Below are 13,419 nucleotides of genomic sequence, written 5' to 3'. Positions count from 1 at the left end.
ACCACGAGGTTCGTGGTTCAAACTCACCAGCTACTCCTCAGAAACCCTACAAAGTGTCACTATGAGTCAGAATTGACTCGACAGCACATAACATCAATGTGTAGTAACAGTCCTGAAGTGTGTGGAAACTTGTTAATGTCTGTATGCTCTTTTAATTTTTGATTTATTACCTGTACATATAGAAAGAAAGAAAAGCAACTAAACTATAGTCTCTATTTTTTTACCTCCTAGATAGTTACTTTTGGAAACGTTGGCATATCAGTACCAGAAATGTATCACTCCGTGTCTGAAACTAGACATCCTCTGCAGCCAGAAGAACAAGAAGTGGGTATCGACCCCTTGTCAGGCTACTCCAAGTCTGGAGGTGAGTTTTGTATGTAGATGCTTACTTTTGGTACTGCACAGCTTAGCAGAGAGGAGGCTCCAGTCTCCATGGACCAGGTTCATGTAGTCTCTGAAGGACGTGGAGCAGGGTACTTGAAGAATATTTCCTTGATGTGTGTAAGAGCATTCTGACACTCATGAATACCATAGTCAACTTTCAGTTATAGGCAACAACATTAACCAAATGGTTAATGAGCTGGCATGTATTATTTTTAAAAAGTAGTAAATCTAACAGTAACTTCAGCATTAGAATATTGAAATGCAAAATGGCCTTTGGCAGAGTGAGACACTGTAGCATAAGCACTGGCCTTCTAACCACAAGGTGGGTGGTTCAAACCCACCAGGTGCTTCTGGGAAACTTGATGCAGGAATGCTGTGAGTTGGAACCGATTTGCCAGACTTAACAATAAGCTTTATAATGTGGAGTTAGCAAGAATTACTCTACTACCCTTACCCTACATCCCCCAACAGATTGAGATTATTCTAGGATATAAATGACTTGCCTGATTCTCCTTTTGTTTTGGGTAAATACGTATGTAATGAAACATTTTCAACATTTTTTGTATGTATAATCTAGTGACATTAATTAAGTTTATCATGCTGTTCAGCCATCACACTTAACCTGTTTCGAAATTTTTTCATCCCTTAATAGAAGCTCAGTGTCCCTAAGCAGTTAAGTTCCGCTTTTCCACTAACCAGCCCACCCCTATAAACCTCAGATAAACTTTGGTCACTATATACGACTTATGTTTCATATAAGTGAGATCATGCAAGATTTGTCCTTTTGTGACTGGCTTACTTCACTCAGCATAATGTTTTCAAGTTTAATTCATATTGTAGCATGCATTCTCTTGTTGTTTGTTGTTGTTAAGTGCCACCAACTTGGTTCCAATTCATACTGACCCTGTGTAAGGTGTTCGAGGAGCAGCTGGTGAATTTGAACCATTGACCATACAGTTCAAATTGAACTTTCAGTCTAGTGCTTATCCTATTGGTAGCTTAGCACTGTTCTAGTGTTTATACATATATTTAAAAAAAAAGTTTTATTGTGAATTATGTGATAGTTTACATGGGTGTACATACATTTTATATAGATAGACATCTGTTGAACATTTAAGCTATTTCTACCATTTGGCTATTGTTAATAGTGCTGCATTGAAAATTGGTGTACAAGTAATTTTTCACAGTTGCGCTGGATGATGGTTTCTATTTCTCCACATCTTCAGTAAAGACTGTTGTTTTCTGGGGGTTTTTTTTGAAGCCATTTTAGTGTGTATAAAGTGATAATCTCATTATGTTTTGGATTTGCATTTCTTAATGACCCATGACATTGAGCCTTTTGTCAGGTGTTTATTGTCTGTTTGTTTTCCTTTTTTTCCCTATTTGATCTATTCAAGATTTTGTTTATATTTTAATTGGGTTGTATGTCTTTTTGTTGTTAATTTATAGGAGTTTTTGATGTAACTGAAGATTATACTTCATAAGGTGTATAGTTTCCACAACTTTTCTCCCATTCTGTAGGTCCTCTCTTCACTTTATTGACAAAGTTCTTTGATGAGCTAAAGTTTTAATTTTGGAAAAGATCTTATTTTATATTTTATCTTTGTTGCTAGTGCGTTTGCTGTCATATTTAAGAATCCAAGCCATTACTATTAAACTTTCTTCTAAAAGTTTTATTGTTTACGTTACAGTCCTTGGTCTATTTATTACTTTTATTTTAATTAAAATTTGCATCATACTTTAAAAGATCTATATATTTGAACTGTTAAAAGATAGAACTTTCTTATGTGCTTATGTTAAGATAGATTACATTATAGATCTAAAATATACTATTTAAAATGTTCAAATCTCTATGTATCTGAAATCTGTTATTATTTTCTCAATAGTCAGTAATGATATAGTAACATTTTTTATATGGAAACAGTTTATGAAAATTCTTGAAGCCTTATTCTTGTTTTTAATTAATTCATAAAATATTTGATGTTTTGATTTCTTGATCACTTAGAGTATTTTGCTCATGAAATCTCAAGAGTGTGAGATATATTTTTTTTAATTGTAGAGTGGGCAAAATAATTTACATGTGTTCAGTATCCTTTTTTAAAACCTATTTTACATCAAAATCTGTTATTTAGATAAAATATCTGTGCATTAAAAAATTTTTTATTCTTACTTAGAGAGGTCATTTCTTTAATATCCAAGCTATAGATTTTATAAGAGTTCAGTCTTTTTTGCATGGCTTTAAAAATTTTTGTGCATCTTTAAAAATGCTGTTATTTTTATTGATAATAGTAGGTTTTGTCCTACAAAACAAATTAACAACAAAAAGACATACATATTTTAGTGATTTAATCTTTAATTTTATATTTGTTGTTGAATAATCCAAAAAGACTACTGTTTAAGATTCGATAAGCTGAAAAAGTTATTAGTGCCCATTCTAATTTCTGCTTTTTCATAAGTCAGCTGTAAATATAATTATAGTGATGCTTTTTCGTAGTGATGCTTCCTCTTAAAACAATACCTGTAAAGAAACATTTACAATTAAATTAATGAAATTATTTTTCAAGCAGTGTTTCTATAAGTGAATAATTTAAAACTGAGTATGTATTTGTGTTACAAGTTTCTAAAATTGTTTCATTGATTTGTTCAAACCATATCAGACTTATATCTTTTTTTATAGTATAGTTTTCTGTGTGTGTGTGTGTTTAAGTACAAATTTTTCTCTGGTCTATTTCATTGAATATTGAGGGTTGTTTTTTTTTTTCTTAACCCGGTTAAAAAACATTTTAAATTAATTTTATCTTTTATTGTTTGCAGGAATGAGTAGTTACCTTTACTGAAAAGGCTTTTCGTTTATATCCTAGCCTAACATTTCTATGACATACAAAGTTATTAGGACTGAATTGATGTTTAAAAGTGCCATTAATTCATTTACCCCAAATGTTCATTAACAATGTAAATGTATGCTGATGTTCTATGAGACAAGGAAGTGACTAATGACTCTTCCAACTAACAACACTTAAAATGAATAGAAACTTTAGATAGCTAATCTTGAAGTAATCAAGACCCTCATTCAGCTTGGCATCTCTGTATGCTCTAAAACAGCTGTCAACTGTTAAAAATATATACAAAACACACATACAGCCTGCACACACACATGCAGAAAGAAAGATATGTAAATATCTGGTTCTTCAAAGCCAGAAAGGTTACTAACCATAGTGAGTTTTGTGCATTTTATGTAAATATTTTATATAAAGCATCTATTTTGTCCTCTTAGATTTCCTTTTTGCAGAAAAATGTGTGTTGCATTTTAATTTGGTTGTCTTATTTATTTAAAAGAATAACCACCTTTTTGATCATTTCTTTATGTTAATATGTCTTTCATGAAGTTTTTTTTTTTTTTTTAAATGAATTTTAAGCCTTTCAGCCATTTTTGCCCCAATCTTTTTGGGAATATTGGCTACAGAATAAATCATTTTATAACTAGGCAAACACTGGACTTAACATCTGTGGTTTCACTGTGTAGAAGTCTTGTGGTTATTTTTTTCCTCTTATATTGATTCTGTAAGAAAACAATACATCTCTAATTTCTTAAATGGAAAATTTGACATTTATATAGAAAAAATACTGTTAAGTGATTCTCGGAATTCTGCAAATAATTAGTGAAAATAGCCACATAAGAGAAATGACAGAGAGAAAACTGTGTATTATCAGTTTATTTATTTATATGTATTGTTAAGGAAAGTGGGAGAGGAATAGAAAAATAGAACTATCTGTATATATAGATAGAAAATCGTATGAGATCTTTTCCACAATTGAGTAAAGGATTAAATCATTCTGTTGAAGGTAATATGGCCAGAATATTAAGGATGTTGTCATCTTTTCAACTTCAAATTCTTCCCATGGTCTAATGAGCTGTAGTCTTATTGTTGCTAATAATAAAATCCAAGCTCTTGACCATGATGTGCAAGGCTTGCTTCTTACCTACTTAGCCTGGCTCAGATGTGCTATGTCAGTTTTACACTCTATAGTCTTTTCATGCCAGTGTTCTCAGTCATTCTCTATTCCTTCACAGCATTCACCATAATATATAGTCCTTCATTAATTTATTTCTTAGTTTTTATTTGCCGTCTTGTCTAAAGTGTAAACTTTATGAGAGCAGGAACCATATTTGAGCCATTTATGTGCTTAGTACTTGGCACATGGTAACTATTCAGTAAATAATTTGCAAATGAATGAATGAACTGTGTTTTATTGGTTTGAACTCCTCTACTCACATTAATCAATAATTGCTTAATGTATTTTTATACCGTCTAGATTTCTTCTATTTTTCCTAAGTTGTAATACATGAAAACTTTGCTTTATTGTCCCTGTTTATTCGTGTTGTTGCTGTTAAGTATCATTTAGGTTCAGACTCATAGTGACCTTTAGAGAAGCAGCTGATGGATTTGAACTGCTGACCTTGTGGTTGTCAGTTCAGTTCTTATCCTACAGATCCACACCAGAATTATTCTAATATTTGAATAATAGAACCTCTGATTATTCTAGTATTTGAAACTTTCTTCTTATTAGCTTCAAAAGTTAGTATAGTCTCCTCTTTCAACTCCCTCTTAAAATTAACTCTTGCCATATTTCCATTTAATTGTCACCCATATCAAAGCTTTCAATAAGGACCAAGGGAAGAGAATTCTGGCAAATAATTGTTAAGTTATGATCCCCTAATTAACTTTCTGCAAAAGTCAGCAAGGAAAAGCTAAAAAAAATAAATAATTACTTGTCCAAGAATTGGGAGCATAGGCTAAAATATATTATGCTTGCATGTAATATGTAAATTTTATATACATAGCTCTTAGTGAACATTTATATTGTGTTGTGAAGTCTTGGTTTCTTAACCTTATGTAAGCATATACAAGCCAAAGCTAAAGAAATAAATAACTTCTTGGCTAGAACTGGGAGCATAGACTACTATGAACAATGCTTATTGTTTAATATATAAATTTTATGTATGTAGCTCTTAGTGAAAATTTTCTATAGTGTTTTTATGTCTTGGTTTCTGAACCTTGTACATGTATATAGCAAATACTGTTTCTTTTGCATATAAAGCACACCACATTGGAGTCCTGGTGTGGTGCTGTAGATAAGTGCTGGACTGCAAGGTCAGTTTGAACTGCAAGTTCCATTGTTCAAACTCACAAGCTCCTCCTCAGAAACCCAATGCAGGGTCACTATGAGTCAGAACCAGCTCCACAGCACTTAACAACAATAACCACAGTACTGTGGCATTTTGTTAAGTTTACAACACTTTTAAAATTTTATTTGTTGTCATTCATATTTGAGAGCCTTCTCTAGATCAGGCTTTGTTCTGAGAGTTGGAAATAAAGCATTGAAAAGGATAAACAATCTGGAATGCCATGTTGTTTATGGCTGATAATCAGGATTGGAGGAAAAGATTTGACAAAGTAAATGGCCAATTAAGATAGGGAATGACGAGTGCTTTCTTAGAGGAATTAAACAGTACTTTCCTAGAGGAATTCACAGTGTGCTCATTGGTGGGGAATCTAACTTAAAGTTATGGTAGTGGTTGGTCAAGCAAGGTGTGATATCTATCTAAAACAAAACCTGAAGGATGAGTAGCTATGTCAGATGACTAAGTAAGTAGAGTGTGTTTTGATGACATAGAAGGAACAGATGGCTTGCTCTCCGATGAACATAACTAATTTTTGTATGGTTGGAGACTAGAGTACAAAGGGGAAATGCCCACAGTAAGAGTAAAGACAGAACCATGAAGCCATCTTATACTAAGAGAAGTGGGTAACCAATTGAGGACTCATGATCAATTTGCATTTACATATATCATTCTGGCTATGTGTTAGTAAATACCCTAGAGTTATTTCTAACTCATAGCAACCCTGTATAGGGTTTCTGAGGAGCAGCTGGTGGGTTTGAACCACCAACCTTGTAGTTCAAAATGACATTGATGTTGAGTGCTTATCCTACAGCACCACGCCAGGACTCCGTTCTCCCTAGGTTGTTGTTAAGTGTCATTGAGTCAGTTCTGACTCATAGGGACTCTCTGTATACAGTTTTTGAGGAGCAGCTGGTGGCTTGAACTGCCGACCTTGTGGTTTACAGTTCAGTGCTGATCCTGCAGCGCCACACAAGGAATCCATTCTGGCTATAGTAAGGTGAATTAAACACGTAGGTGGGGCAAGATTGGAAGTCAGATGATCAGAAGCCTCTGCAGTATTCTAGTTCAGATATTATAGTAGCCTGTCCTGGGATTCCTGTTGGTGCTGTACAATCGGCATTGGAAAGCTAACCACAGTACAAATTTACAAGTCACTTCATGGGAGAAATAGAAGACTTTCTGCTTCCATAAAGATTTTTGCTGTTGAAAACTCTAGACAGAATCTCTGAACTGGAATGACAGTGAGTTTCATTTGTTTGTTTGTTTTTGGCATACTGTGATTTAGGAGCCCTGGTGATGCAATAATTGAGCACCCAGCTGCTAACCAAAGTTCAGTATTTCAATCCCACCAACCATTTTGTGGGAGGAAGTTGTGACAGTCTAGTTCATAAAAATTACAGCCTAGGAAACCATATGAGATAGTTCTACTCAGTTCTGTAGTGTGGACTCAGGTTATTGGAATGGACTCAGAAGCAGTGCATTTTGGTATTGGTTCTGGGAACATAGCATGGGAAATGGAAGGAGGTGTAAACGTTTTAGAGATATTTAGTAGGTAGAATTGACTTTATTTGATAATTAATTGAATGTGAGGAAGTTGTAGGGGTAGAGGTTTTTAAGTGATACCCAATTTTCTGGGTTGAGCAGTTAGGTCCATAATAATGTCTGTTGAAATGAGGAATGCTAGAGGAGGGACTTGGTGTGGTGTGGGTGGGATGGCAGAGAAGATCAGTGAGTTAGAATTACCTTGGGACATTGAAATGAAAACACTTGAAGTTTTTAACACTTATATCTGAAATTTAATGTATTGGACTAGGCTAGAGGTAAAAAAAAAAAAAAAAAAAAAAGTTTTACTTGACTGCTGGATAGCATGGGAGAAAATGTGAAACAAAACTCAAAATTATATATGTGTAAACAGAGAGCAGGCTTACTACTCAGAAGGAGACTGAAGAAATCTGAGATTAGAGTCCTTGAGCGCCCTTCAGATCTGGAACCGAATTCATCCATGTGTCCCAGTTTTCAGCCAAGTAGTAGACATGCTCAGCAGGGAATAGTTAACCATCCAAGATCAAAAGGGCAACATTTACCTAAGAACAAAATTGAGAGGGATGAGAAGGAAAATAGAATGGAAATTAGAAGTGGGATAACTGTTGTTACAGGGAGGGGATTACAATCATTGAGATGAAAGAAAGTATATGACTTGTTGAGTCTAAAACTGATGATCTTCACTCAATTCACAATAAAAAGTGGGGGGAAAAAAGAATTTCTAGTCTTGAAGATTTATTTCAAGTAAACAAATTATGCATTCGAAACTATCTGGAATGAGGTATGGGATACTACTTGAAAAAGTAGAAGTCATTGGAAGAGGAGTCCTGGGGTCTTAGTCTGGAGGATATGCAGTGTAGTATATGGATGTAAGGATTTGTACATAGAAAAAAATGGATATCACTTTCAATGTAATAATTGATGGAGAAAAGAAGGTGCTTAGATTATCAGTTTGATGGCAAAATACTGATTGAGTTGTTGTTAAGTGCCATCGAGTTCAGTTCTGACCCATAGCGACACTGTATAGGGTTTCCGAGGAGCTGCTGCAGTTGAAGCAGCTTTGTAGTCTGGCACATTAACCCACAGCGCCGTCCGTGTAATTATATCCAGCAGAATTTAGCAGCCAGGATTTAGACACAAACAAAGAAACAGAAGCCTTTTGTATGGTTGCTTGTTTCAAAGGATAGCTCAGAGACAATTTCAAGTATTATGATGAAATGTGCAAAGACCTGGAGTTCAAAAACCAAAAGGGAAGCATGCATACATTTCTCAAGCTGAAAGAACTGAAGGAAATATTCAAACCCTGACTTGAAATATTGAAGGATTCTATACCTACAAAATACTGAATGATGCAGAAAGTATAAAGAGAAGATGGAAGGCATGCACAGTCCCTGTACCAAAAAGAAATAGTCGATGTTCAACTATTTCAAGAGATAGCAATGATACTGAAGGAAGAAGCCCAAAGTGCACTGAAGGCATTGACAAAGAATAATACTTCGGGAATTGATGGGATACAAATGGAAATCTTCCTACAAACTGATGAAGAGCTGGAGGTACTCACTCATCTTTGCCAAGAAATTTGGATGGCAACTACCTGGCCAAATATGGAAGAGATCCATATTTGTGACCATTCCAAAGAGAGGTAGCCCAACTGAATGTGGAAGTTATCAGACAATATCATTAATACCACATTTAAGTAAAAAGTTTGCTGAAGATAATAAAAAATGGCTTCAGCAGTACATAGACAGGGTTCAAGCCAGAGGTTCAAGCTGGATTCAGATGATGATATGGAATGAGGGACATTTTTGCTGACACCATATAGATCTTGGATGAAAGCAGAGAATACCAGAAAGATGTTTACCTGTGCTTTATTGACTGCAAAGGCTTTCGATATGGCAAAGTGTGCATAACATTGCAAAGAAAGGGTATTCCAGAACACTAAATTGTGCTCTGGGAGAACCTGTACGAAGACCAAGAGGCAGTCATTCAAACAGAACAAGGGAACACTGAGTGGTTTAAAATCAGGAAAGGTGTGCTACAGGGCTGTATTCTTTTACCATACGTAATCAGTTTGTTTGCTGAACAATTAATCCGAGAAGTTGGATTATATGAAGAATGTGGCATGAAGATTGGAGAAAGACTTATTAATAAGCTGCGCTAGGCAGATGATACCACCTTGCTTGCTGAAAGCAAAGAGGACTTCAAATATTTGCTTGTGAACATAAAAGGTCACAGCCTTCTATATGAATTTCACCTCAATGATAAGAAAAAAAGGACAGCTTGAGAAGAAGACAAAGTACTAAAATGAAATGTGCAAAGACCTGAAGTTAGAAAATCAAAGGGAAGAACACTCTCAGCAGTTCTTAAGGGGAAATAATTGAAAAAAAAAAAAAAAAAAGTGAAGCCTGGACTTGCAATATTGAAAGATTCTGTGGATAAGCACTTGGCTGCTAACCACAAGGTCAGCAGTTCAAACCTATCAGCCATTCCTTGGAAATCCTATCCAGGGTTACTATGAGTCAGAACTGACTTGACAGCATTTACCAATGACAATAATGAGCAAATTATTGAAAGCATTAACCCAAGAAGATGGAAATGGTGTTCAACCATTTTTAGGAACTAGCATATTACCAAGAACTGATGGTATAGAAGGAGGAAATCTAAGCTGCTCTGTTGTTGTTGTTGTTAAGTGCTGTCTAGTTGATTCCGACCCACAGTGACCCTGTATAGGGTTTCCAAGGAGCGGCTGGTGAGCTTGAACCACCCCTCTTGCAGTTCAAATGACTTTGAAGTCTGATGCGTTAGCTCACAGCGCCACACCAGGACTCTAGCTGCCCTGTAGGCATTATGAAAAACAAGGCTCCAGGAATTGATATAATACTAATTGAAATATTTCAACAAACTGATATAGGGCTAGAGGCACTCACTTGTCTATGCTAAGAAATTTGGAAGACAGGTACCTGGCTAACCAACCAGAACAGAACTGTGTTTGCTGAAGAATGTGGCATCAGGATTGAAGAAAGTCTCATTAACAACCTGCGATATGTAGATGATACAACCTTTCTTGCTGAGAGCAAAGAAGACTTGAAATACTTACTGATGAATATCAAAAGACTACAGTTTCCAATATGGATTGCAAGATTGGTAGAAGGCTCATCGACAACTTGAGATATGCAAGTGATACACCTTGTTTACTAAAAGTAAAGAAGATTTGAAGCAGTTTGCTTATGGTATAGCCTTCAGTATGGATTACAACTCAATGTACAGAAAATAAATGTCCTTACAACTGGACCAATAAACAACATCATGATAAATGGAGAAAAGATCGACATTGTCAAGGATTTAATTTTACTTGGATTGACAGTTAATGCTCACAGAAGTAGCAGTCAAGAAATGAAATGAAGTATTACGCTGGGAAATCTACAAAAACATCTTTTAAGTGTTAAAGTACTAAGGTGTGCTTGAACAAATCCATGGGATTTCCAGTCGCTTCATATATATTGACAGCAGGACACTGAATAAGGACTACCAGAGATGAATTAATGCATTTGAATTACAGTGTTGGGGACAAATATTGAAAATACCATGGATTGTCAAAAGAACAAACCATGTTCCCTGGAAGAACTACAGCCAGAATGCTTCTTAGAAGTGAAGTTGGTAAGATGTTGCCTCTTGTCCTTTAGACATGTTTTCAGGAGGGACGAGTCCTTGAAGAAGAACATTACGCTAGATAAAGCGTGTCATTGAAAAAGAGGAAGACTTCTACTGAGATTGACATGACCCAGTGGCTGCAAGAATGAGCTCCAATGTAACCATTGTGGTTACAGGGCTGGACAGTGTTTCATTCTGTTGTGCATAGGCTTGCTGTTACTTGCAGTTGACTCAGTTGCACATAACAATAACTATTTGATAAATATATTAGTTCATGTTTAGTGGTAACTAGTAAACTAGCTCAATACCCTCATTAGTTCCATGCAATCATTTGGATCTATATTTGTTGGGCTAGGTCCTGATTTGAAGTATCTTTTATCAAAAATTAGTTCTAGGTACTGAAGAGAAAAACTGTAAGTCAGGAAATAAAGTCATCTATAAAAATGGTAGCTTTATCAATACAAAGGATGATAGTTAAATAAATGGGGAGTGACTTGGATATTCGTTAAAGACTAACAAAAGGATGAAATATAGAATGTTTCAAAAGATAATTAAAACAGATTTTTTGAGTGATGTAGCAGTAGTAGAAATAACAGGAGAGAAGTGAGCATGTCATGTCAAGTTCCTGTAAATTAAACTGCCCAAAATGTAAGTTGAAAATCAGAGACTTGAGTTTGAAGGGGTATGAGTTTGGAATCTGAGTGTCATCCTCCAGAGCTGCCACTTCAAAGTAGAGACAGATAAGAAATCCAAAGAAAGACAAAGGAGAGAGCTAAGAATTGATGCATACAAATATATCAATATTAGAAATTGGTTGGAAGAAGCAAAATGTAGAGGCAAGAAAATGGGAAAATAGAGTGCCAAAATGATAGAAGTCACAGACAGCATTTAAAACTTTCAGAGGTGTGAAGTGAGCAGTGTTAAAAGAGATTATTAAGAAAGGAGAAAATATATGATTTAGTGATTGGAAGAGTATGTTGTTGTGAAGTGCCATCGAGTCAGTTCCGACCCACGGCAACCCTGTATAGGTCAGAATGTCCTTCTGAAACATTCCGAGGAGCACCTGGTGAGCATGAACTATGCATTTCAAACAGCTTTGCAGTCTGGCACATTAACCCACAGTGCCACACCAGGAAACCCTGTACAGAGGGTCACTGTAAATTGGAACTGACTCTATGGCACATAACCACCACCACCACCACCACCACTCCTATCATACTGCTAACCACAAGATTAGCGCTTGAAACCCACTAGCTGCTCTGCAGGTGAAAGATGAGGCTTTCTGCTCCCTTAAAGATTTAGTCTGAAGGAGCTCTGGTATCGTAGTGGTTACGAATCGGGCTGTGAACCGCAAGGTCAGCAATTCGAATCTACCAGCTGCTCCACGGGAGAAAGATGAGGCTTTCTGCTCCCGTAAAGATTTACCACCTCGGAAACCCTGTACAGGGTCGCTATGGGTCGGAACCGACTCGATGGCAATTAACAACAACAGTCTTGGTTAGCTATAATTAGGGCTTCAGCCATTTTTGAGAAATCGTAACACTAACTCACTTGAGTACATAAAGGCAAAAGAATTGAATTAAAATCTAAATCAGAATTAACATTAAAAATAATGTATAAATATCAAAGATAAACATGTAAATGAAGAGAAAGGGCCAACTATTTGTTTAACATTATATTTCAGTTTTATGTATTTATGGTGTCCCAGTGAATTGAGATTCAACAAACTAGGCATTTTAATGTGGTAATAACAATGAAGCTCATTGTTGATTAAAAAGTCTTGTGGACTCAATTGTAGTTCTTGTTATGTGCTGTCTAATAGATCTGAGTCATAGCGACCCTATATAGGGTTTCCAATGAGCTACAGATGAGTTTGAACCACTGATCTTGTGGTTAGCAATACAATACTTATCCTGCAGTGTCATATTAGGATTCCTTAATACTGATCAGTTTTTTATTGAATTGTCTGTCTATTCCTTTCTAATTGTTTTGACAGTTCCTAATAGGCTTCTTTAGAGTTACTTTAGAATTGGAGTTGTATGAAGAGTCATTTAACCATTCATTCTTTTTTTTTTTTAATGTTTTGTGTATTATATGATAGTTTACATGGGAGAACTTTAGGTTTACATTCATTCCATCTTATATCATCTCACTACCATGGTTCCAATCCCCTCCATGCATCATCAACCACCCAAAGGGTATATCCCAGAAACCCGGCCCCTATACTTCCCCCTCCTGCCCCCAATTTTTGGCCCACAGTCCCTTTCCCTCTCTGGGTCCAAAGTCCCCAGTCGCTTCATCACTCCATGTCATCATCTCTGTCTCCATCTCAGGCATCTCTGTTTCTCTGGGTAGGGTCCCACTCTCGATTCTTCTCCGTTGATGGTCCCAGATTCCTCCGCTCCTATCTTGGAGAATCAAAATACAAAACTTGATTTTTGCTACAAAACTTCCATCTCTGCATTTCCAACTCTCACAATCCGTCCTGATAAGCATTATTCCCTACAGTATCACAAGTTACCCATCTGTATCTTCTTTCATCAGCTCCGCCCAGACAGATTGAATAGTACCTACTGGAGATTCTGCCATCCGCCAAGCTCCCTAGCACCAGGTTCCCTCTTGAAAGCTTGTAAGCCAGTTACTTCTTGCCTTTGTAG

General features: G+C 35.9%; 1 protein-coding gene across 1 annotated transcript in view; it reads left to right on the top strand.

The window, feature by feature from the left end:
• Positions 1-270: 270 nt before the first annotated feature.
• Positions 271-13,419, top strand: part of TBC1D5 (TBC1 domain family, member 5) — a 519,410-nt gene continuing 506,261 nt past the window's right edge. The window contains exon 1 of the mRNA XM_006874244.1: positions 271-364. Within this exon, the coding sequence (XP_006874306.1) occupies positions 271-364 (94 nt within the window). The remainder of the gene's footprint in view (positions 365-13,419) is intronic.

This window comes from Chrysochloris asiatica, unplaced genomic scaffold, assembly GCF_000296735.1.
Source record: "Chrysochloris asiatica unplaced genomic scaffold, ChrAsi1.0 scaffold00267, whole genome shotgun sequence".
In the NCBI taxonomy this organism is placed as follows: Eukaryota; Metazoa; Chordata; class Mammalia; order Afrosoricida; family Chrysochloridae; genus Chrysochloris; species Chrysochloris asiatica.
This window is presented reverse-complemented; position numbering and strand designations above follow the sequence as displayed.